Raw genomic sequence first — 26344 nt, 5'->3', positions numbered from 1 at the left:
GCCCTTTCCACCTCCAAGTGCTGCCTTTATTCTGGGTGCCTTTACTTTTCTTGTGAAACAAACCATCCAAAAGCTAGCCTCTCTGTTCTACTGCTTCCTCACTTCCACATGGGCTCACTTCACAGCCAATCATGGGATCCTATCACCTAGAAGCGCGAGACCTCTGAAACCATTCTACTTTCTGACCCCAATTTCCTCTCAAGCTCCCTATCCTACTCACTTGGTCTCACTACACCTGTCCTTCATCTGGGACTTCCAGTCTCTAACCTCTGTCTAGTTTTCCTGTAGCCCCCTCCTACCTTCACGTCCTCCCCACCCAGCTTAGATGCCATGGCCGTTACTTCAACCTCTACCTTAAACAATATCCTCCTCTTCCCTGTCCCACTGACCTTCCACTGAATCTGTCTGGCAAAACCCCAACCTTGGATCAATCCAACAGTCTGCTTCTCCACTTACCACCCTACCTGGACTCAGAGAACTGCTACAGAAAAATCTCACAGTCTTACGGTCTCTAACCGCAACTGGCCTTCAATGTTGCCAGCAATCTGGTCTCTCATGAAGCTCTCACTCCTGTTCTCCACAACAGCTCAAACTCCCAGCCCCCAAGCCCCATCATCACTTCAAGACGACTCTGCCTCCTGTCTCGGAGAAAACAAACAGTTTCCGAGGAGAAGTCCCTGAACTGGCCCCACAAAGGCACCAATATACCTGCATCTGCAACAGTTTCCTTTCTGGCTTGCTGCGACGGCAGCTGGGTCCCTCGTCTTGTCAAGCAGGGCTCTCTCCCTCAGCGATGTGGGGGCACTTTCTCAGGGGCCCTGCCCTATCAATTATTCACTCTCTTCCTTATTATTTTCAGCCTTCTGCTCTACTGACGCCTTCTCCCACCCACATTAAAAAAAAAAAAAAAAAAAAAACACCTGTCAAAGTTCTTCCATGTCAGACAAAACAAAGCTATTCACCTTCCTCTCCCCTGAGAGTCGACTCTATCCTCACGGCTTCTGGTTCCTTTCCTTCACTCACCCCTCAAACCACCTGCCTCCTGATGCCACACCACCTCTGCCCCAACTACTCCACTGCACAAAACACCAGCTCAAGTATTTGTGATGATCCATAAAGCACTAGATACCGATGTCCCTGCTAGGGGGCCGTTCATGACGGAGGAAGAAGCGGACTTCACTTCTCTGACTTCCGAATCGCTGCAGAACGTCAAACATTCGCTCATTCTCAGCAACTGGACGTTCTAGAAGAAACAAATTGAAATCACATCATTGGATGAGAGAACGCAAAGACAAATGTATCATTTACCATTTACGCTTCATGCAAATTATTCATTACAAATACAGCAAACACTTAGCATCATCTCAGAAATTCTTTTTCATTAAAACAATTCTTAGAAAATGAAATATCACGATTTCCATACATACGATCAATGTCAAACCAGGGGAAGTACCGGAAAGAGCAATGGATGTGGGCCAGCAGTCAAGCGCTCAAGAGTCAAAACCAGCAGGTCCCCAACTAGCTACATAAAAAACTGAAACCAAACCCGTTGCCTTTGAGTCGATTTTGACTCATAGCGACCCTATAAGACAGAATAGAACTGCCCCGTAGAGTTTCCAAGGAGTGCCTGGTGGATCAGAACTGCCAACCTTTTGGTTAGCAGGCTCTTAACTACTATGCCACCGGGGTTTCCACTAGCTGTATAGTCATAAGCATACCATTTAACTTCTTTGAGTTCTAAAAGTTTCTGTAATCTAAGAGAATTAGATCAGAAAGTCTCTGAAGTCCATTCTAACCTTAATGTTCTCTAAATATGCAAAGAGAAAAACAACTTTCTAAATATCCTATTCTTGCTTCCTATTGCTGCTGTTGTGTGCTATCGAGTCGATTCCAACTCACATTGACCCTACAGGACAGAGCAGGACCTGCCCACTGGGCTTCCTCGGCTCTAATCTTCATGGGAGGTGATCACCAGGTCTTTTCTCCTATGAAGCAGCTACCGGGTTCAAACCACAGACCTTTCAGTTAGCAGCTGAGCTCTTAGCCACTGTGCCACCAGGGATCCTTTATTTCCTATTAGGCTATTTTTAAATTATAATTTCAAAAACTATATTTAAAAATCAGCAATCCATTTCCAAACAAAAGGCTATTTATTATAGTGAAAATTTAAGTATTTGGTCTTCCTCCAGCAAGACTGCCAACCGTCGGAACTTTTCTAGGGACAAAAAGAAGGGCCCAGGTAAATAACAAATGGGAACTCAGGAGAAATAACACATCATGAGCTTTCCTCCCCCAATCTCAAGGGATCAGGATATAAAAACCAAACATACTGCTTGAGGATGCAACTGATAAAATCAAAGAAACACCAGTAATGTCAGTATAATTTTAAATATAAGAACGTGGAAACGGCCTAAGAAAGCTCAAGGCACTATCAGGGATCAAAGACACTATCTGAGTCCCTTAAGTAAACAACGCGGGCAGAGAGCAGAGCGGCCAGGCGCTCAGCAGCCAATTCTGTGAACTAACTCTGAAATTAATCTGCTTGGTTGCAACAAAGGAAGTGCAGTTCCTGTAACAAAGCATACTGAGTTGATAGATAAACCCCTTCCATAAACTATAGAAATTCTAAGTAAAACTTCCAAAAAACGAAACACTCATAGCTGAGTAGACCCTCCAAAAGAAAACGCACACAGCTTTACTCCAATTAAATGAAGAGAAATCCCCAGGTTCCGGAGAACTCAAGGGAAAAGCAGTAACCTCCAGCTCATGCTGGGCTACCCGAGAGGGGGCTGGGCCTGCTTATGGGCTCTAGGGACGAGAGTCCTGTTAGAGATTGAACTGTGTCCCCCAAAAATATGTGTTGAAGTCCTAGCCCCTGAACCTGTAAATAGGACCCATTCAGAAATACGGGTTTTCTTTTGTTATGTTAATGAGGTCATACCTGCGTAGGGTGGGTTCCAAACCTAATCACTTCTGAGAGATGTCTTATAGAAAAAGGCAGAATGAACAGAGACACACACACAGGGGAGCAGGCAGACACCGAGGAACTCCAAGTACTACTGACAAGGACGGACCCTTCCCTAGAGCTGATGCCCTGATTTTTACTTCTAGCCTCCAAAACTGTGAGACAATAAATTCCTATTCTTTAAAGACACCCAATTGTGGTCATTTTCATTACAGCAGCACTAGGTAACTAAGACAGGTCCTAATGGCCCTGTGATGACAAAAGGTCAGGCTTGGGTTTCTCAAAGAACCGCACCAGTCCATGAAAAAAAAACCCACAGCCGTTGAGTCAATTCCGAGTCACGCGACCCTACAGGACAGAGTAGAACTGCCCCATCAGGTTTCCAAGGAGCAGCTGGTGGATTCGAACAGCTAAGCTTTTGGTTAGCAGCCAAACGCTTAACCACTGCACAGCCAGGGCTCCAGTCCATGAAGAGGAAGATAAATAATTTAGAAAATATAAGAATGGAAATTAAAATGGATGGACAGAGTGCGATATAACAACAACAAAATTTACAGGCAGACTTGAGTAAGTCTCTTAAAAAGTCCTAAATATGAAAAACTCATTAAAATGCAAAGGTCAAATTAAATAGCAGATCAGATACAACTGAAGAGAAAATTAGTAAAGTGGAAGATAGAACTGTGCTATCACCTAGAATGATGCACAGAACAATAAAGAGATTTAAAACAAAAATTAGAGACTCATTAACACGTGCAAAATAGGAAGACAAGATCCAACATATATCAAATAATGGTTCTAGAAGGAGAGAACAGAAAAGAAGAATGGGGGATAAAGAGTTAAGCAATGAAAATTTCCCACAAATATTGAGCAAAAAGCACTGTTCTAGGCACTGGAGATGTAACAGTACATAAAATAGACCCAAAAAAAAAAAAATTCCTTTCCCTTTGGGAAAGACAGACAATAAACAAGATAAATAATTAAAATATATGGCAATACTATAAGAAATACAAAACAAAGAGGACAGGAAATATCAGAGCAAATGCTGTCACTTCGACAAAGTAACCAGAAAAGACCTCAATGAGAAAGTAACTTTTTAATAAAGACATAAAGATGTGAGAATGAACCACGTGGTCACCTACGGAAAGAGCATTCCAGCAGAAAAGGAGCAGGTGCAAATACCTTGAAATGGGAAGGGGCCTGGCGTTTAGACAAATAGTGAAGAGGCAAGTATGGCTGGGGGTGAATAAGTGAGAACATTAAGAAGAACTGAGGTTAGGGTGAAAGAAAGATACTAGCCCTCAGAGGTAGATTAAAAGGGGCAGAAGGAAACTTTGGGGGTGACAGGTATGTTTATTAAATTGATTATCATGCAGATTTCATGGGTCATGAAAAACTCATGTCAAAACAGATTGTTCAATAAGGCAGTGAAAACTCATTATCCATTAGGAAAAAACTATGTTAATCCCAAATTCACACCAATTACAAAAAGAAATTCCAAATGGATTAAAGACCAAAATGTAGAGAAGAAAGGAAGGAGAAAAGGAGAAACTCTAAAACAGCACTGTGAATGGGGATTTCTTAAACAAGACACAAATAAGATTCAGAATAGTTTTTTTTTTTTAATGCCTAAAAAACAAAGGGGAAAAGGCAAAGGAAAAATGAGCAAAGGATAAAGAAATAATTTGAAAAAACAGAAACCCAAATGGCCAGTGAACAAATTAAAAAAAAAAAGGGCACCCACATTTCTAATTAGACATGCAAATTTAAACAAAATAATTTTTCAACAATTGGTTTAGCAAAATTTGTTATATTACTATATTAACTGCTGATGAGGAATTCTTTCAGAAATAACTGATATAGCCTGGCAGAAGGGAACCTGGCAATATATGTGTGAACCGAAACCAAGCAATCCCACTTCTTGGTAGCCACCCTAGATAAATGATTGCACATGATCTAAACCCAAACCCACTGCCGTCGAGTCAATTCTGACTCATAGCAACCCTATGGGACAGAGTAGAACTGCTCCGTAGAGTTTCCAAGGAGCGCCTGGCAGATTCGAACTGCCGACCTTTTCGTTAGCAGCCGTACCACTTAACCACTACACCACCAGGGTTTCCACATGATCTAAAAAAGAAAAGAAAGGATTTTTCCCGCAGCATTTATAAAAGCAAAAGTAGAATCAACGTAAGTGTCCATGAGCAGAGAAACAGATCACCTGCAGTTCGTGCATACTATAGAAACTGATGTGATAACTAAAAACAACGGGGGCACAACGGTTAAGCACTTGGCTACTAACCAAAAGGCTGGCAGTTCAAAGCCACACAGCAGTTCCATGGGAGAAAGACCTGGTGATGTGCTCCCATAAAAATTACCACCTAGAAAACTCTATGGGGCAGTTCCACCCGGTCACACGGGGTTGCCATGAGTCAGAACTGACTCAATGGCACCTAACAACAACAAAAACAATGATGTGGATTCACATATACTCAATCTGAAATGATCTCCAAGCTACGTGTAAGGTAAAATAGCAAGCTGCAGTATACTGATACGTGTGATACTGTTTACATAAAAAGGCGGGGGGGGGACAACACACAAAACTATTTCTATAGTTATTTACAAATGCAGAGAAAAAGTCTGAAAAGTTATATGCTAAAAGCATCCGTGATTACATCGACGGGCCAGGGGATGGGCTTGGAGGAGAGACTTCCATTCTCTCTGTATTATTTCCTTTTTACAAACAAGAACACATTCTGGTGTAATTGATCATTACTTTTTTTTTAAGTTAAAAAAGTTATCAGAAAAAAAATCCTGTACACTTCATCACCACGTTGTATGGGTTATTGAATTCAGGTGAGAAAGAAACTAGACGAAAAGAATGGAATCAAAGTCTCAAGGAAGAGAGTAAGCCTTGGCAAAAATAATACGTTCTCCTCCAAGAAAATCAGGATAAAGGGTAGGTATACAATATGAGGTACAGAGGAGGAAACTGGGGAAGCTCACAATGAATGGTTTCCATTATCTCAGTAAAGTATAAAGCAAGGCGATTTGCTGAATGCAAGGAGGCTACCAGAAGTAGCTAGAAGTTCATCAGTTTATTCATTCAGTAAATATTTACTGAGCATCTACTGAGCACTCAGGGACTCTCCTTGAGCTGGGATACAGCAATGAACAAGGACAGACAAAATCTCTACTTCTACGGCCAATGGTTGTTGATGCAAATGGTTAACATGTTTGGCTACTAATCAGAAGGTGGGAGGTTTGAGTCTACCCAGAGGTGCTTGGAAAGAAAGACCTGGCAATCTACTTCCAAAAACACAGCCGTTGAAAACCATATGGAGCACAGTTCTGCTATCACACACACGGGGTCACCATGAGTCGGAGTCAACCCAACACGGCAACTCGTTTGGCTACTCTTGGAGAGTTTACATTCTAATGTGTGTGTTTGGGGCTACAGGGATTAAAGAGGCAATAAACAAATAAACATAAAAAAAATCAGTGTCATATGTTACACAGAGAATTAAATGAGGATGAGATTCTAGAAAACTCCATGACTATTTTAGAAGGGTGCTCTCTGAGTAGGTAATCAATCCATTGCCATGGAGTTGATTCCAACTCACAGCAACCATACAGGACAGAGCAGAGCTGCCCCACATGGTTTCCAAGGCTGCAATCTTTACAGAAGCAGACTGCCACATCTTCAGCTGAATCCGAGGAACCAAAAGAAACCAGCAATGAAGAACTCTGGAAGGAGAGCGATGCAGGCAGTGGGAGCAGTCGGCATCAACGGCTCTAAGGTGGGAAAGGCTTGAGCATATTCAAGATACAGAAAAAAAGATGCAGGATGGGGGCAAGGAGGAAAATGACATCACAGACAATGAATCTAGAGGACTTCACAACTTAACGTAAAGAGTCTGGCTTTTATTCTAAGTGGAAGAGAAAGTCATTAAAGAGGGCTTTTAGCAGGGAAGTAAAAACTATTCAATTTTCATTTTAAAAAGATCACTTGGGCTTCTATGTGCATGGGCTACTCTGGCTCCTAACAAAAAAGAAACAAAAAAGAAGTCAGTCATTCAGGAAAAAAGCGTAGAGCACCATCCAACAGTATGAAACTCAACCAAAGAAGAGTAAAAGGATTTGCCTGGTAAGAAGCGAGGGCTCAGCTGAAGTGAGATATCATGAATGGTGTGAGCCCAATTAACACAGTGGGTAACTGCTCTGGGGACATCTGGCGCCCCAGAGGAGAAAAGGAAACAGCGGGGGTTCACCCAGTCTGTGTAGGAGCAAGGCAGAAATGATGAAAAATTACTCTCACATCTACAAACTCCTATAGGGCCAAAAAGAAAGCAGGCTGTCTCATTTTAGAGCTCCAAAGAACTATGATGAGGGCTTGATTTCAAGGCTGAAAATAATGTCTCTGAGTACAACACTGCCTTCTGCTACTATAGTTCTTCAACAATGAAGCGTTTTCTCTAAAAGCCTACAAAAACTTAGAAAAACAACCAGGATGCCTCATATTTCTAACTGAAGTCAAGCTTAAACATACAAAACCCATGGAGCAGTTCTACTCTACACACATGGAGTCACCATGAGTTGGAACTGACTAGACCACAACAACAACAAACATACAAAAATACTTTTGAACATCACGCATTTGACCATACGCACAGTAACAATCCAGAAGCTTCCACCTGGTACATCAGCCTCCTGTCCTATGTATGGCCTTTTATGTGGTAGCATTCATACCCAGTGCCACTTCTATAAACCAATAACAACGATGGCGTAGCTACAGCACAGGATAGCGTGGGCCTCCTACCAGAGCCACACCACACTTCAGCCAGGTGGCAATCGCTCTCGCCGGGCTCCTTGCACAGATCCACCACATCTCGGCACACCGTCTCTGGAGTAACCGGAACTTCTGAGAAGTGCTGCTCGTCGTTACTGAGGTACACTGTAAGAAACATCTGAAAGTAAAGAGGGAAACACAACAGTTACCAACCAATACCGTCTGCGCTGGTGGTTTCCACTTTTTAGTCACCTTCAGTTCCTTTCTCCAAATAAAAACCTCAGTTAGAAGCACAAATGTAAAAAACTGAACAGTATCGCTTTCCTCTGCCTGAAGTGGATGAGGGATCTGGAGTCCTGCCAGCCTGAGTCCCTTCCCTTCCCCACAAGCAGGCCTGCAGAATCCCTGGGATCTCAGAGCAGAGTCAAACCAGCTCACACAAAAGTTCAAATCAAATTTTTTTCTACCAGTTTTTATATAAAACCACCCAGTGCCGTCGAGTCGATTCCGACTCACGGTGTTTATATACGTTATTTATTTACCAAGTACTTCTACACTTGTTGGTATGTAGAGCCAGCCCCGGACGGTAAGGCTTCCTGGCAACCCCAGAAGTTGTTGGGGATATTACATAACTTCGCTGGTTTCTGCATGACCACTTTTTGGAAGATATGTAAGACTGTAACAACATGTGCTGCTTCTGAAGTGGGGGATAGGAAATGGGAGATGGGCCTTGGGGGAAAACCTAATTTTTATACCATGTGCATATAATATCTATGTCAAAAATTGTATTTCTAAACCTAAGGCATTTTAATCAAATTAAGTATCTACTACTCTAAAGCATAAACCTTCACCAACCCTGGTAAGTAGAAAAGACTGTTACATTAAACCCATGGGACCTTACAATGCATCAATCTTCAGAACAGCAGATTTCAATTTAAAACTCATTAACAATCTTTCTCCTAGTAAAAATAGACATTGTATCTTAAAAACATGGCTACTAAAGAATTCAAGTTTTCATACCTATTAAGCTACAAAAAAAAATTTTTTTTTTTTAATCCCAACACTCACGACTCTGAGTGAAACAGCAAATTACTGATGGTCAAGGTCAATCAGTAAAACTTTGTTCATTCATCTCAATTAAGTACAGACTCTGTGCAAACAAAATCAAAACATATGAGAGAGTAACTGCCTTGTGAGAATTTATCCTGTGAAAATAATTCTAATTAAAAAAAAAAAAAAAAAACATCATCTACCAAAAGCCATCTATACATACAATGCACTTCCGATCCAAATTCCAATGACATTTTTTAATGTGATGGAGAAACAAATCACCAACTTCATATGGAAGGGAAAGAAGCCCCAGATAAGTAAAGCCTTACTGAAAAAGAAGAAGAAAGTGGGAGGCCTCACTCTACCTGATTTTAGAACCTATTATACAGCCACAGTAGTCAAAACAGCCTGGTACTGGTACAACAACAGGCACATAGACCAATGGAACAGAATTGAGAACCCAGATATAAATCCATCCACATATGAGCAGCTGATATTTGACAAAGGCCCAGTGTCAGTTAACTGGGGAAAAGATAGTCTCTTTAACAAATGGTGCTGGCATAACTGGATATCCATTTGCAAAAAAATGGAACAGGACCCATACCTCACACCATGCACAAAAACTAACTCCAAGTGGATCAAAGACCTAAACATAAAGACTAAAACGATAAAGATCATGGAAGAAAAATAGGGACAACCTTAGGAGCCCTAATACAAGGCATAAAGAGAATACAAAACATTACCAAAAATGACGAAGAGAAACCAGATAACTGGGAGCTCCTAAAAATCAAACACCTATGCTCATCTAAAGACTTCACCAAAAGAGTAAAAAGACCACCTACAGACTGGGAAAGAATTTTCAGCTATGACATCTCCGACCAGCGCCTGATCTCTAAAATCTATATGATTCTGTCAAAACTCAACCACAAAAAGACAAACAACCCAATCAAGAAGTGGGCAAAGGATATGAACACACACTTCACTAAAGAAGATATTCAGGCAGCTAACAGATACATGAGAAAATGCTCTCGATCATTAGCCATTAGAGAAATGCAAATTAAAACTACGATGAGATTCCATCTCACACCAACAAGGCTGGCATTAATCCAAAAAACACAAAATAATAAATGGTGGAGAGGCTGCGGAGAGATTGGAACTCTTTATACACTGCTGGTGGGAATGTAACATGGTACAACCACTTTGGAAATCTATCTGGCGTTTTCTTAAAAAGTTAGAAATAGAACTACCATACAACCCAGAAATCCCACTCCTCAGAATATACCCTAGAGAAATAAGAGCCTTCACACAAACAGATATATGCACACGCATGTTTATTGCAGCTCTGTTCACAACAGCAAAAAGCTGGAAGCAACCAAGGGGTCCATCAACAGATGAATGGATAAATAAATTGTGGTATATTCACACAATGGAATACTACACATCGATAAAGAACAGTGAAGAATCTGTGAAACATTTCATAACATGGAGGAACCTGGAAGGCATTATGCTGAGCGAAATTAGTCAGAGGCAAAAGGACAAATATTGTATAAGACCACTACTATAAGATCTTGAGAAACAGTATAAACTGAGAAGAACACATACTTTTGGGGTTACAAGGGGGGGAGGGAGGGAGGGTGGGAGAGGGTTGTTTACTGATTAGTTAGTAGATAAGAACTGCTTTAGGTGAAGGGAAGGACAATACTCAATACATGGAAGGTCAGCTCAACTGGACTGGACCAAAAGCAAAGAAGTTTCCGGGATAAACTGAATGCTTCAAAGGTCAGGGGAGCAAGGGCGGGGGTTTGGGGACCATGGTTTAAGGGGACTTCTAAGTCAATTGGCAAAATAATTCTATTATGAAAACATTCTGCATCCCACTTTGAAATGTGGCGTCTGGGGTCTTAAATGCTAACAAGCAGCCATCTAAGATGCATCAATTGGTCTCAACCCACCTGGATCAAAGGAGAATGAAGAACACCAAGGTCACACGATAACTAAGAGCCCAAGAGACAGAAAGGGCCACATGAACCAGAGACCTACATCATCCTGAGACCAGAAGAACTAGTTGGTGCCCGGCCACAACCGATGACTGCCCTGACAGGAAACACAACAGAGAACCCCTGAGGGAGCAGGAGATCAGTGGGATGCAGACCCCTAATTCTCATAAAAAGACCATACTTGATGGTTTGACTGAGACTAGAGGAATCCCTGCGGTCATGGTCCCCAAACCTTCTGTTGGCCCAGGACAGGAACCATTCCCGAAGACAACTCATCAGACATGGAAGGGACTGGACAGTGGGTAGGAGAGAGATGCTGATGAAGAGTGAGCTATTTGTATCAAGTGGACACTTGAGACTGTGTTGGCATCTCCTGTCTGGAGGGGGGATGGGAGGATAGAGAGAGTTGGAAGCTGGCAAAAGTGTCACGAAAGGAGAGACTGGAAGGGCTGACTCATTACGGGGAGAGCAAGTGGGAGTACGGAGTAAGGTGTATATAAACTTACATGTGACAGTTTGACTTGATTTGTAAACGTTCACTTGAAGCTCAATAAAAGTTAAAAAAAAAAAAAAAGACAAGCAACCCAATCAAAAAGTGGGCAAAGGATATGAACACGCACTTCACTAAAGAAGATATTCAGGCGGCTAACAGATACATGAGAAAATGCTCTCGATCATTAGCCATTAGAGAAATGCAAATTAAAACTACGATGAGATTCCATCTCACTCCAACAAGGCTGGCATTAATCCAAAAAACACAGAATAATAAATGTTGGAGAGGCTGCGGAGAGATTGGAACTCTTATACAATGCTGGTGGGAATGTAAAATGGTACAACCACTTTGGAAATCTATCTGGCGTTTTCTTAAAAAGTTAGAAATAGAACTACTGTACAACCCAGAAATCCCACTCCTCAGAATATACCCTAGAGAAATAAGAGCCTTTACACGAACAGATATATGCACACCCATGTTTATTGCAGCACTGTTTACAATAGCAAAAAGATGGAAGCAACCCAGGTGTCCATCAATGGATGAATGGTTAAATAAATTGTGGTATATTCACACAATGGAATACTATGCATCGATAAAGAACAGTGACGCATCTGTGAAACATTTCATAACATGGAGGAACCTGGAAGGCATTATGCTGAGTGAAATTAGTCAGAGGCAAAAGGACAAATACTGTATAAGACCACTATTATAAGTTCTTGAGTAATAGTATAAACTGAGAAGAACACATTCTTTTGTGGTTACGAGAGGAAGGGAGGAAGAAGGGTGGGAGAGGGTTATTTACTGATTAGTTAGTAGATAAGAACTACTTTAGGTGAAGGGAAGGACAATACTCAATACAGGGAAGGTCAGCTCAACTGGACTGGAACAAAAGCAGTTTCCAGGATGAACTGAATGCTTCGAAGGTCAGCGGAGCAAGGGCGGGGGTTTGAGGACTATGGCTTAAGTGGACTTCTAAGTCAATTGGCATAATAAACTCTATTATGAAAACATTCTGCATCCCACTTTGAACTGTGGCGTCTGGGGTCTTAAATGCTAACTAGCGGCCATCTAAGATGCATCAATTGGTCTCAACCCATCTGGATCAAAGGAGAATGAAGAACACCAAGGTCACACGATAACTATGAGCCTGAGACAGAAAGGGCCACATGAACTAGAGACTTGTATCATCCTGAGACCAGAAGAACTAGATGGTGCCTGCCCGACCACAACCGATGACTGCCCTGACAGGGAACACAACAGAGAACTCCTGAGGGAGAGGAGAACAATGGGATGCAGACCCCGAATTCTCATAAAGAGACCGGACTTAATGGTCTGACTGAGACTAGAGGAATCCCGGCGGTCATGTTCCCCAAACCTTCTGTTGGCCCAGGACAGGAACCATTCCCGAAGACTACTCATCAGACATGGAAGGGACTGGACAATGGGCTGGAGAGAGATGCTGATGAAGAGTGAGCTACTTGTATCAGGTGGACACTTGAGACTGTATTGGCATCTCCTGTATGGAGGGGAGATGGGAGGGTAGAGAGGGTTAGAAACTGGCAAAACAGTCACGAAAGGAGAGACTGGAAGAAGGAAGCGGGCTGACTCATTAGGGGGAGAGTCAATGGGAGTATGTAGTAAGGTGTATATAAGTTTATATGTGACAGACTGACTTGGTTTGTAAACTTTCACTTAAAACACAATAAAAATTATTTAAAAAAAAAACTATGAACAGATGAGTGGATAAACAAAATGTGGTACACACATACAATGGGCCACTACTCAGCAAGTAGGAGAAAGGAAGTCTTACGTGCTACAGTATGGATGGAGCTCAAGGACATTATGCTGAGCGAAATAAGCCAACCACAAAAGGACAAATATTGTAGAACCTCACTTACATGAAAAGGCAAATGTACAGAGACCAAGTTTGTTAGTGGGTACCGGGGTGGGAGGGAGGGGGAGAAGGGAATGTTAACGGTAATGGAAAAGTTGCACTGATTAAGGTAGGGTTGCGCAGCTGAGTGTTGTAACTGCCGTCAATAAGCTGTATACTTGTAAAAAGTTGAATTGGCAAAGGCTGTGTGATAGACATACCTACAACAACAAAAACTAGCTGCTGGGGCTGCTTATGTACAGCCAAACACTTCATGGGATTTGGTTCCTCAGTTTGGGGGTGTAGGGTCACAGTTTCACAGTACATCCCACTTAAGTTGGCCTAATAATGTGGCTAGTGCTTCTGTTGTGTCTCCTAGTTCGCTGAACAGCGCCTGGGGTCTTAAAAGCTTGCAAGTGGCCATGCGAGGCACAACAAGTGGTCTCTATTCACCTCCAGCAACAGAAGAAGGAGGAGAGTCAGGAATAGGAGGTGGATATGGAATGTGTGCCTAATTGTCTCCAGGAGAACTGGATGGTGCCCGGCTACCATCACTGAAGGTTTGGATCAAAGATTCCATAGAAGAATCCTGATCAAAAGGGGGAGAACGCAGAACAGAACTTCAAATCTCATGGACTCAAGACTTTCTGGAGCCATAAAAAAAAAGAAGGTAGATAAACCCCCGAAACTATTGCCCTGAGATAATCTTTAAAACTTAAACCAAAAATATCCCCCGAAATCATCTTAAAACCAAACAACAGTTTAGCTTAACTAGTAAAAAAGGCCTGCCTTGAGCATTATGCTCTTTTAAGAGCTATCTATATGGGACCAACAAGCAACATCATGATAAATGGAGAAAAGACTGAAGTTGTCAAGGATTTCATTTTACTTGGATCCACAATTAACACTCATGGAAGCAGCAGTCAAGAAATCAAACAACGTATTACATTGGGCAAATCTGCTGCAAAAGGCCTCTTTAAAGTATTTAAAAGTAAAGATGTCACTTTGAGGGCTAAGGTGTGCCTGATCCAGGCCATGGTAATTTCAATTGCCTCATATGCTTGTGAAAGCTAGACAATGAATAAGGAAGATTGAAGAAGAATTGATGCCTTTGAATTATGATGTTGGCAAAGAATATCGAATATGTCATGGACTGCCAGAAGAACGAACAAATCTATCTTGAAAGAAGTACAGCCAGAATGCTCCTTAGAAACAAGGATGGTGAGACACTCACATATTTTGGACATGCTATCAGGAGGGATCAGTCCCTGGAGAAGGACATCAGGTTTGATGAAAGTAGAGGGTCAAAAGGTCGAAATTCTAAAATGTACAAGAAAATCCAACACCTCTACAAAAAAAGACAAGTAATTCAACTAAAAAACGGGCAAAGGAAATGAACAGACACTTCACCAAAGAAGACATTTAAGTGGCCAACAGACACATGAGGAAATGCTCAGGATCTCTAGCCACTAGAGAAATGCAAATCAAAACCAAAATGAGATACCATCTCACCCCGGCATTACTGGCATGAATCAATAAAACAGAAAATGACAAATGTTGGAGAGGCTACAGGGAGATTGGAACTATTATGCACTGCTGATGGCAATGCAAAATGCTACAGCCGTTTTGGAAAATGGTATGGCGCTTCCTTAGAAAGCTAGAAATAGAAATACCATACGATCCAGCAATCCCACTCCTAGGAATATACCCTAGAGAAATAAGAGTCATCACACAAATAGACATATCCACTCCCATGTTCATTGTAGCATTGTTCACAACAGCAAAAAGATGGAAACAACCTAGATGCCCATCAACAGATGAATGGATAAACTGTGGTACATACACACAATGGAGTATTACGTAACGATGAATCTGTGAAGCATCTCATAACATGGATGAATCTGGAGGACATTATGCTGAGTGAAATAAGTCAATCACAAAAGGACAAATATGGTATGAGACCACTACTGTAAATACTCATGAAAAGGTTTACATACAAAAAGAAACAATCTTTGATAGTTACAAGGGAGGGGAGGGGTACGGATGGAAAAACACTTAACAGACAATAGATAAGTGGAAACTTTGGCGAAGGGTAAGACAGTACATGATACTGGGGAAACCAGCACAACCTGTGCAAGGCAAGGTCATGGTAGCTCCACAGACACATCTAAACTGCCTGAGGGACCAAAATGCTGGACTGAGGGCTGTGGGGACCATCATCTCAGGGAATATCTAGCTGAACTGGCATAACATAGCTTATAAAGAATATGTTCTACATTCTACTTTGGTGAGTAGCGTCTGGGGTCTTAAAAGCCTGTAAGCAGCCATCTAGGAGATGCCACTGGTCTCACCTCTTCAGGAGCAAGGAAGAATGAAGAAAACTAAAGATACAAGGGAAAGGTTAGTCCAAAGGACTAATGGACCACATCTACCATGGCCTCCACCAGACTGAGTCCAGTACAACGAGGCGGTGCCTGGCTACCACCACTGACTGCTCAGACAGGGATCACAGTAGAGGGTCCTGGAGACAGAGCTGAAGAAAAACACAGAACAAAATTCTAACTCAAAAAGAAAGACCAAACTTGCTGGCCTGACAGAGACTGGAGAAACAATCTCAGAGTATGGCCCCCAGACAGCCTTTCAGCTCAATAATGAGGTCACTCCTGAGCATCACCCTTCAGCCAAAGACTGAACAGGCCCATGGAACAAAACAAGACAAAAAGGGGGCACCAGCCCTGGGGGAGGAACTGGGAGGCAGGAGGGAACAGGAAAGCTGTTAATAGGGAACCCAGGGTTGAGAAGGGAGAGTGTTGACGTCATGGGGTTGTTAACCAATGGCACAGAACAATGTGTGTACCTTTTGATGAGAAATTAGCTTGTTCTATAAACCTTCATCTGAAGTACAATAAAAAGAAATAAAAGAATTAACAATAAAAATAAAAGTAGAGGGTCAGTGAAAAAAGAGGAAGACCCTCAAGGAGACGGATTGACACAGTGGTTGCAACAATAGCCTCAAACATAGCAAGGACTGTGAGGATGACAACTGACCGGGCAGTGTTTCGTTCTGTTGTATATAGGTGCTCCATGAATTGGAACATACTGGACTGTCCCTAACAACAACAACAACGTGTGGGATCAAATTCATAACAGCAACTGGAAAGACTAGACAGGAACCTTAGGGGCCAGTGACTTAATGAGGGAGGAACAACTCCGAAAAGAAGGGTGAGGATGGTAATCAATGTCACTACACTGCACATGTAGAAACCGTTCCACTGGAGTGCGTTCTGCTGTGCATGCGCTCAACAACAACAACAAAATAAACAAAATTTAGAGAAAAGAGAGAACGCAAAGCTATGGAACATAAACTTGATAATTAATGCGACTACGTTTAACATTGAGACACGTGTGGGTTTGAGAACACTATAAAACAGCAGAGTGAACAGGACCTGCGCTGTGACCACGACGACACAAGAGCATCACACAGCAGCTGCGGTGCTTGCTTGCCAGCAGTCACACAACACCCCCTTCCAGCTTCAGCTTCTCTGCCCACTACCCTCAGAATCCAGGCCGCTGCATTAGGCCATTCTTGGTGAAAAGGCCCGCCTGATTAGGGATGATGACTGGCTAAAACATCAGACGGGGTGCTTCAAGGATTTAGTCAGAGTGAGAGAAGACAGGAGGAAAACGTAGCCCCCTCAGTCAGCAGGCTCGGCCCTGGGGGCTTTTTAGCTTCTCCTTGCACTAAACCTGGGTTTTCTTAAGGTTCTCCAAGTCTCCACTTCTTACCACCAAAAACTCTTAAACTCACATAAGCATTTATAACATAGATTAGAACTCAAAGGTAACCCAGAAAAATCAGAACAGTGGACACTGCTGAAACAATAAATAAAAAAAAAATTTTTTTAACGTAGTTTCCCAATACGAGTTCAGAAACTTTCAAGCAAGTTCTATCATGCTTTTCACCTTCTGATAAACTAGACTACACAAAGACACACGGTTCTAAGTTTCCACTTAGCCAACAACACAGCACTTAAAACTGTTACACAAAAATCATAAAGCCTTGACAAAGTCACTTGAAAAAAATAACAAAGACTAAATTCAGATAATTCCACACTGCTCCTGCCAAAATATACAGCGCATCTAAGGACAGCAATAAATAATTTACACTTCAGCGTTAAATGACTCCTCCATACTCCCATCCCCACCAAAACTTTCTTTAAAGTTTACTGCTTCAAAAGTAGTAGCTGTTCTCACTATATACATGAAAGATGCGTTCTATATCATGTCACTGTACGTTCCCCCTCAAAAAAAAAGAAACACACAGTACTAACATCGGTATGAATGGCAAGCGAATGAGTTGACACCGTCTCTACCTTTCACATATGAGGATAGTCCTGGGACGATTTTACTAATTGTACTGGGCCAGCAATGTGACGCTACTGTGGATTACCAGGCAGGGGATACAAGTTCTAAACCCAAATTTGTTAACAATTATTTAAACTACTTCAGAGAAGTAATGTTATCTTAGCCTCACCCTCTTCAAAATGTGTCTTGAAGTTACCTAATATCAAAAAAACCCCAAATCCACTGCCACTGAGTCAATTCTGACTCATAGCAACCCTACAGGACAGAGGAGAACTGCCCCATAGGGTTTATAAGAGTGCCACATCTTTCTCCCATGGAGCAGCAGGTAGTTTCAAACTGCTGACCTTTTGGTTAGCAGATCAGCTCTTAACCACTGTGCCACCAGGACTTCCTAGCTCCCTAATAGCTACCACTGATTGATTGTTCACAGGTGCCAGACAAAAAGTTTACATCTTTGCAAGAGCCTACAAAGACCCTCATGATCTGCCCACACCAATGCCTGCCTCCATGACCTTTCCAACCCTCGCCTCCTCCCAGTCTCCCCTCACTCTCTCACTCTCTCTGCCAGTGTCCTTGCTGTTCCTCAAATGTGCCAGGCGTGTTCCCACCTCAGGGCCTTTGCACCTGCTGTTTCCTCTATTTGGGATGCTCTAGTCCCCATGTTATGCTTAACTCCTTACTTCCTCAGGTCTTTACCCCAATGACACCTTTCAGTGAGGCCTTCCTGGACCACCCACCTAAAATTTCAACCCCCTCACCACCACACACTGCCTAGCTCACTTCCCTGTTTTATCTTCTCCCTGGCACTAATCACTAACATGCCACACATTATATTTATTTAACTCATTTGTTGTCTGAGTTTTAAGGCCAAGGGCTTTGTCCAGAGCTGTACCTGGTATGTAGGAGGCACACAATAAGTACTGACAATGACTGACTAAATCCTGTAGATGTCACCTGCATTTGACAGATGAAGACACTAAGCAACAGAGAGAATACCATATTTTTACAGAAATAACGTGCACCTTCTACATCTGTTTGCCAATTGCGCCCTCCCCCTGTGAGGTGTTTTCATAAACGCCGCTATGCCAATTATTTTTTACATGGTGGTATAAAAAAAATTTACCATACAGCATTTACGAAAATACCAGGGGCTGGCGGAGGGAGGGATGGTGAGGTTAGCAAACAAATGAATACGGTAAGTAACGTACCCAAGGTCACACAGCTGTGAGGCAAAGCCAAGATCCAAACCTAAGCCTATCGCCACAGCCTGAGCTCTTCACCACTGTTATCCTTCTGTTCCCTTCTTCCACAACATACAGGTAGATCCTCTCCCAAATCTGGGCCACGCTGTTCCAGGCGTGTCGCCGCCTCTAGGTCTGCCTTTTACTAACAGTTCTGCCCACAGTACACCATCTTACCTCTGACTTATTTTCCCACTAAGCTTTCTTGGAGGAACTGCTTAACGGTACAGGCTAGCTATACCACAGCTATGTATTATGACAGAAATTAGTGAACATGTCCTCTCCTCATTTCTTACACCCCGCTGCAGTCTTCCTACTTCTGTTTCATCATCTTTCCATTCACTCAATATTTATAGAGTATATATTACATGCTCTAGGTTTTCATACTACGGCTGCTAACCAAAGAATCAGCAGTTCAAATCCGCCAGGTGCTTCTTGGAAACTGTGGAGCAGTTCCACTCTGTCTTATAGGGTCGCTATGAGTCAGAATCGACTCGATGGCACTGGGTTAGGTTTTCATGCAGACCATCTTTTCTTAATAAATAACACGGCAGACAGTACAAAATTCAAAAAATATATATAGTATATATCTCTCGCCCTTATCACTGAGTACCTGGCCTCCTGATCTAAGACAGCCATTACCACTTAATCTTGAATATCCGTCCAGAGACATCCTACGCCTACATGAGGTCATAGCACACATCCTTATGTTTTTACACAAACAGCATATTACACTATATAGCTTGCCCTGTTTTATTACGTAACATTTAAGACATAAAAGTATAAATAATACAGACATATCTGTTCTCACTACTCAGTTTGAGAAATAGAGACTGTCGACCAAGTTAAACCCCACTTGCACCTCCCTCCCCCACAGCTTGCTTGCTTGTTGTTTTACCACGTATTTTCGAAATCATGCCATCCATATACATATAGAGATGGATTATTATTTTAAATGACAGCAAAATATTCTTTTGTATGGACGTAATATAAATTATTACAAATTTATTTAATTAGTACTCTACTGGAGCCCTGGTGGCACAGTGGTTAAGCATTTGGCTGCTAACCCAAAAGTCGGCAGTTCAAATCCACCAGCAACTTCTTAGAAACCCTATCGGGCAGTTCTACTCTGTCCTATAGTGTCGCTATGAGTTGGAAGAGTGGAAGGCAGTGGATTTTTTTTTTTTTAGTACCCTATTGCTAAACTTGTGGACTATTTTTCAATCTGCTTCCAGTATTTCATTATTACAACAAAGTTAAGATAAATGCTCTTGTACAGACACCATGCTCTTGCTGGACTGTACCTGCAGGACAAATTCCCAGCAGTGGATTTGCTGGGCCGGCGGGCATACACATTTACACAGCTGACGGGTATTATTGGATCAGAGGTGGCACCGACTGCTACTCCCCACACCATCGCCAACGCAGGAGGACAAGGACACAGTCTTCAAGCTTGAAGTACACCCGCCCCGCAAACGTGCATGCACACAGCACTGCTTCAAAATGGACAGACTGGCTACATTTCTGAGCTTTAGTGGATTTGTTATTCTTCAATAAAATCAAGACACGCAATTTTTAAAAATCAGATTCCCTAAGTTTGCCAGAGGAGAGAAGCGTCTTAGGTTCAAGAGTTGAAGCTGTGAAGTCCAACTGCCTCACCCTCCACAGCCAAACCGAGAAAGAGCTGTCATTTTATTAGGAAAGGCACAGGGCTTCCTTATTAGGGCTGTCAGAATTAATTCAATTTGATGTTCTTTTTATTACCCATTGGTCGGTAAAAAGATAGTCTGCCAACTGAGGAATAAACCTTCTTGCGCTTAGAACTTTGCAGCTGATTAGTCTGACAAACGTTTTTAATAATAACTTTTCTCCCATGCAATTCAATGTTCATATAACTTCTTAACAGAGGAAATAATTCACCTTCCTCTATAATAGTCACGCCCCATCTATCTTCCAAACCCCGCTTCCTTGATCTCTCTCATCCATAATTACCGCACGCTAGGCAAAATAAAAGCATGCATTCCTCTGGCTTTCTCAACCCTACCCGGCAAAAGCCCTCTCTGTAGATTCATTTCACCCTATCTGCCCAGGACCACAAAGAGAAACCATACAGCAGTCTCAACTTGAGTCTAGAAAACTCTCTTGAATCCAAGACACTCTCATCTACTTTCCTTCATTAATTCAGCTTCTAACAGTTGTATCAGTCAGTATCCAGCAGGAAACAACACTGAGTATTAAAAAAAAAAAAATTTAGTGCAAGACGTACGAAAGCCCCAAGATGGAGTGCATTATTCTGGGGCTAGTAACAGAGCATGTCTTCATCATCCCAGGACTGAAAGGGCCAGTGGACAGAGCAGATACAGATGCTGAGAGGGTGGGCGGAGGCAGCTAGCTGTGTGGACAGAGATACAGCGAGCCCACCGTGAATTCACGGGGAAGGGGCCAGGGGAATAAATACCCCAGCCCGGCTCCCCGCGCCCAACCCATACCCTTCTATTACTCCCTGGTTGACGAACCCAACTAGAAGCCAGAGGAACACTGGGAAGTCAACCACCTGGGGCATAAAAACGGGCGGAGAAAGGTGGAGAGTGAAGCTAGAAAGAGCTAAAGATGAGCAGCACAAGAGTCCTCATCTTCCAACTCGAACTCAAACACAAGGACTTCAACATTTATGCCAAGTTTGTTGACGTCCTGGCTCCCATTCTGGCCCCCAATGAAAAGCATTCACTGTTTCACTTCCAACTCAACATTCTAAAAACTCTAAAACTACATACCTCCTTCCTTCTCATCTCATATCGTTACCACTTTTTCCCTCTGGCTTCACTAGCTTTTGTACCGAACTCAATGGTCAGCCACTTTTTACTCCAACTCAGTCCATCAAATACTCCATTCATTCATTCAACAAATACTGGAGTAGCTTCCCTGAACCAAGTACTGTGCTAGGCACAGGGACCCAGTGGTGAACAAAATACAGGCCTCAGCTGCACGAAGCTTTACAGCAGAGTGGTTAAGGCAGTGAACAAATAATTACAGGAATATTATTAAAATGGGAAATGAAACACACATTGAGAGAATACAGCAAGGCACTCTCGCCTAGGCGAGCTGTCAGAGGACTATGGAAGTGTCGCTTTAGCTGCAAGGACTAGCAATTGTCAGCCAGGTTTTTAGAGCAAGTGCATGTGTGAGCGAGTGAACGAGGGAAGGAGCATTTGGGGGGAGGTGGGCATGCATGAAGTCCAGGGCAACAGAAATCATGGTGCATTCAAAGAACAGTAAAAGGACCTCGTAACTGGAGAGGCAAGAGTTCAGAATAGGAAATGACCAGGAGTCAAGTCTGGAGTACTGTAACACACTTTGGGACTGTTTCGGGGCTTAATCCTAAGACATACACTTTTTAAAGTTCACTCTTGCTACAGTGAGAAGGGATTGAAAACTGAAAGACTGGAAACAGGGAGACCAAGTGAGACACTACTAAAGTTATCCCAGCCAAAATGCAGGAAGTAAAGGTAAGAATGGAAAGAAGAGGGGAGATATGAGTTTTTTGTTTTTTAAGAAGTAAAATCTAAAGGATCTGGTGATACATTGTACACAGGAGGTAAGAAAGAAGGAAAAATCAAAGATGACTCCCCAGGTTCTCAGTTTAACCACCTCGGTGGACAATAGTAGCACTTCCTAAACTGGGGACAATGAGAGAGAAAAGGTTTGGGGAAATCATGAGTTCACTTGTGGATATGTTGAGATTGGGAGGGGAGAAAAGACAGGCAAGTGGAGATATTCAGTAGGCAGCTGAGTGTAAAGATCTGGAGCTCATTCATCAAGTATTTACCAAACGCCCATCGCATGCCAGGCAATGGGATACGGCAGTGAGTAAAATAAAGTCCCTACCCTCATATGCCTACAGTCCAGAAACAAAACCAAAACCAAACCCGCTGCCATCAAGCCAATTCTGACTCATGACGAATCTACTCAGGACAGAGCAGAACTACTCTATAGAGTTTCCAAAGAGCACCTGGTGGGTTCGAACTGCCGACCTTTCTGTTCGCAGCCATAGCACTTAACCACTACGCCACCAGGGTTTCCACAGTCTAGAGGGGAAGACAATAAACTCACATATATAACTTGAGATCAGGTAGAAGTAAATGCTATAAGGAAAAATAAAGCAGGATATGGAGAGAAAGTAATGGAGGCTGCAATCTTAGATAGGGTGATGTGGTGCGATAGATTACTTTGTGTGGCCTTTCTCACCATGGTCTTGTAACTCCCACCCAGGTGACTGGGCAGAACTGTGCAGATAGCGTAACTGTGGCCCACCAAAGGAATTGGTCAGTTTTTGCCATCCCACTTGGGCTAGAGGTAAACCATCCCAGAGGCAGGGAAGGGGAGGATTTCACTACCACCAGGAGGAACAGCCAGGAGCAGAAAGCACGTGCTTTGGACTCGGGATCCCTACGCTAAGAGGCTCCTGAAACCAGGAGACAGAGACAGAGGCAGATACAGAGAGAGCTGTAACACTGAAGGCAGTGAGAAGTGGTGGCAAAGACCCGGCAGCAAGAGACATCATGACAGACTTCCTGGCCCACGGGGAGATCACGTCTGGGAAGAGACTGTCTTGAGGGAAGAACTATATCCTGAAAGTTCCTGAGCCTGAATTTTAACTGTTACTTCCCTAATAAACCCTATAACTGTGAGTATTGTCTGTGAGCTCTGTGTGGCCACTGCAACAAATTATCGAACCCAGTAGAGAAGTCGAGAGTGCTTGGGAGGGATGCTGTTGTTGTTGTTGTTAGGTGCCACAGAGTCAGTTCTGACTCATAGCGACCCTATGCACAACAGAACAAAACACTGCCCGGTCCAGCGCCATCTTTACAATCGTTATGCTTGAGCTCATTGCTGCAGCCACTGTGTCAATCCACCGCGCTGAGGGTCTTCCTCTTTTCCACTGACCCTGTACTCTGCCAAACATGAAGTCCTTCTCCAGGGACTGATCCCTCCTGAAGACACGTCCAAAGTATGTAAGACGCAGTCTCCCCATCCTTGCCTCTAAGGAGCATTCTGGCCGCACTTCTTCCAAGACAGATTTGTTTGTTCTTTTGGCAGTCCATGGTATATTCAACATTGTTCCCCAGCACCACAATTCAAAGGCATCAACTCTTCTTTGGTCTTCCTTATTCACTGTCCAGCTTTCACATGCATATGATGTGATTGAAAATACCATGGTTTAGGTCAGGCGCACCTTAGTCTTCAGGGTGACATCTTTGCTCTTCAACACTTTGAAGAGGTCCGTTGCAGCAGATTTGCCCAATGCAATGCGTCTTTTGATTTCTTGACTGCTGCTTCGATGGCTGTTGGTTGTGGATCCAAGTAAAATGAAATCCTTGACAACTTCAATCTTTTCTCCGTTTATCATGATGTTTCTCACTGGTCCAGTTGTGAGGATTTTTGTTTTCTTTATGTTGAGGTGCAATTCATACTGAAGGCTGTGGTCCTCGATCTTCATTAGTAAGTGCTTCAAGTCCTCTTCACTTTCAGCAAGCAGGGTTGTGTCATCTGCATAAAACAGGCTGTTAATGAGTCTTCCTCCAATCCTGATGCCCCGTTCTTCTTCATATAGTCCAGCTTCTCGGATTATTTGCTCAGCATACAGATTGAATAGGTATTGTGAAAAGATACTGCCCTGACGCACACCTTTCCTGACTTTAAACCCATCAGTATCCCCTTGTTCTGTCCAAACAACTGCCTCTTGATCTATGTAAAGGTTCCTCATGAGCACAATTAAGTGTTCTGGAATTCCCATTCTTCACAATGTTATCCATAGTTTGTTATGATCCGCACAGTTGAATGCCTTTGCGTAGTCAATAAAACACAGGTAAACATCCTTCTGATATTCTCTGCTTTCAGCCAGGATCCATCTGACATCAGCGATGATATCCCTGATTCCACATCCTCTTCTGAAACCAGCCTGAATTTCTGGCAGTTCCCTGTCGATATACTGCTGCAGCCGTTTTTGAATGATCTTCAGCAAAATTTTGCTTGCATGTGATATTAATGATATTGCTCCATAATTTCCACATTCGGTTGCATCACCTTTCTTGGGAATAGGCATAAATATGGATCTCTTCCAGTCATTTGGCCAGGAAGCTGTCTTCCCTATTTCTTGGCATAGACGAGTGAGCACTTCCAGCGCTGCATCTGTTTGTTGAAACATCTCAATTGATATTCCATTAATTCCTGAAGCCTTGTTTTTCGCCAATGCCTTCAGAGCAGCTTGGACTTCTTCCTTCAGTACCATCGGTTCCTGATCATATGCCACCTCTTAAAATGGTTGAATATCGACTAATTCTTTTTGGTATAACGATTCTGTGTATTCCTTCCATCTTCTTTTGATGCTTCCTGCATCATTTAATATTTTCCCCATGACATCCTTCAGTATTGCAACTCGAGGCTTGAATTTTTTCTTCAGTTCTTTCAGCTTGAGAAATGCCAAGCGTGTTCTTCCCTTTTGGTTTTCCATCTCCAGCTCTTTGCACATGTCATTATAATACTTTACTTTGTCTTCTCGAGAGGCCCTTTGAAATCTTCTGTTCAGTTCTTTCACTTCATCAATTCTTCCTTTTGCTTTAGCTGCTCAACACTCAAGAGCAAGTTTCAGAGTCTCTTCTGACATCCATCTTGGTCTTTTCTTTCTTTCCTGTCTTTTCAGTGACCTCTTGCTTTCTTCATGGATGATGTCCTTTATGTCATTCTACAACTAGTGTGGAATGACATCAAGGACATCATCATGAAGAAAGTGTTCAATGCGTCAAATCTATTCTTGAGATGGTCTCTAAATTCAGGCGGATGGTTTGGTAAAGAGGCAGAGAGAGGAGACATGCCCAAGCTCCACCTCACAGGAATCAACCTTGGGCTATTGCTCTTCATTCTCCTTCCCCCCTTGTGAAGTTAGAGGAGGTCAGACACCGCCCCTTGCCATTTTTACAGGTGGTCAGAGAAACTGGCGTTGCACTTAGAACACCTTCACTGGCATCCAAGAATTCCTTCGACCCCTTGGCCTCTCAGCAGAGCAAAGTAACCTCTTGATAAGCACCACCACCACTTAGAACACCTTCACTGGCATCCAAGAATTCCTTCGACCCCTTGGCCTCTCAGGAGAGCAAAGTAACCTCTTGATAAGCACCACCACCACTTGATAAGCACCACCACACATCTGCCTTCTCTGAGCTTCTACCCCAGGCTGAAGCCTTGAAAGTATTATAGAATAACAGATGCAAAACTATCATGGGGAAACTAAGCTACCACTAATTCAGGTTAGCTAACTTTAGCTGATCCTCACCACCATTGAACAGTCTTTTTATTCCACTTTTGATGGCTTTTCCACTCCTGTTCTCATAACATCTGGTCCAGTTCTTTCCCTTTCTTCTCAGTTCAACCACAAATTGTCACGGTCATGCTAGGTAATCTCATCCAGTGCCTTTTTTTTTTTTTTAAAGATCACCTATATTCACTCACTGAACAAATACTGAGTATTTCCTCATGGAGCTCACTTCTGGAGGGGGACACACACATTAACCAGTAAACAA

At 42.7% G+C, this 26344-nt stretch overlaps 1 protein-coding gene across 1 annotated transcript in view; it reads right to left on the bottom strand.

The window, feature by feature from the left end:
* The window catches only part of TP53BP2 (tumor protein p53 binding protein 2), an 81090-nt gene that overhangs the window by 32393 nt on the left and 22353 nt on the right, over positions 1-26344 (bottom strand). The window contains exons 2-3 of the mRNA XM_003410942.4: positions 7779-7926; positions 1130-1243 (exon numbers count right to left, since the gene is read on the bottom strand). Coding sequence (XP_003410990.2) covers positions 1130-1243; positions 7779-7926 — 262 coding nt within the window. The remainder of the gene's footprint in view (positions 1-1129; positions 1244-7778; positions 7927-26344) is intronic.

This window comes from Loxodonta africana, chromosome 25 (assembly GCF_030014295.1).
Source record: "Loxodonta africana isolate mLoxAfr1 chromosome 25, mLoxAfr1.hap2, whole genome shotgun sequence".
NCBI lineage: Eukaryota > Metazoa > Chordata > Mammalia > Proboscidea > Elephantidae > Loxodonta > Loxodonta africana.
This window is presented reverse-complemented; position numbering and strand designations above follow the sequence as displayed.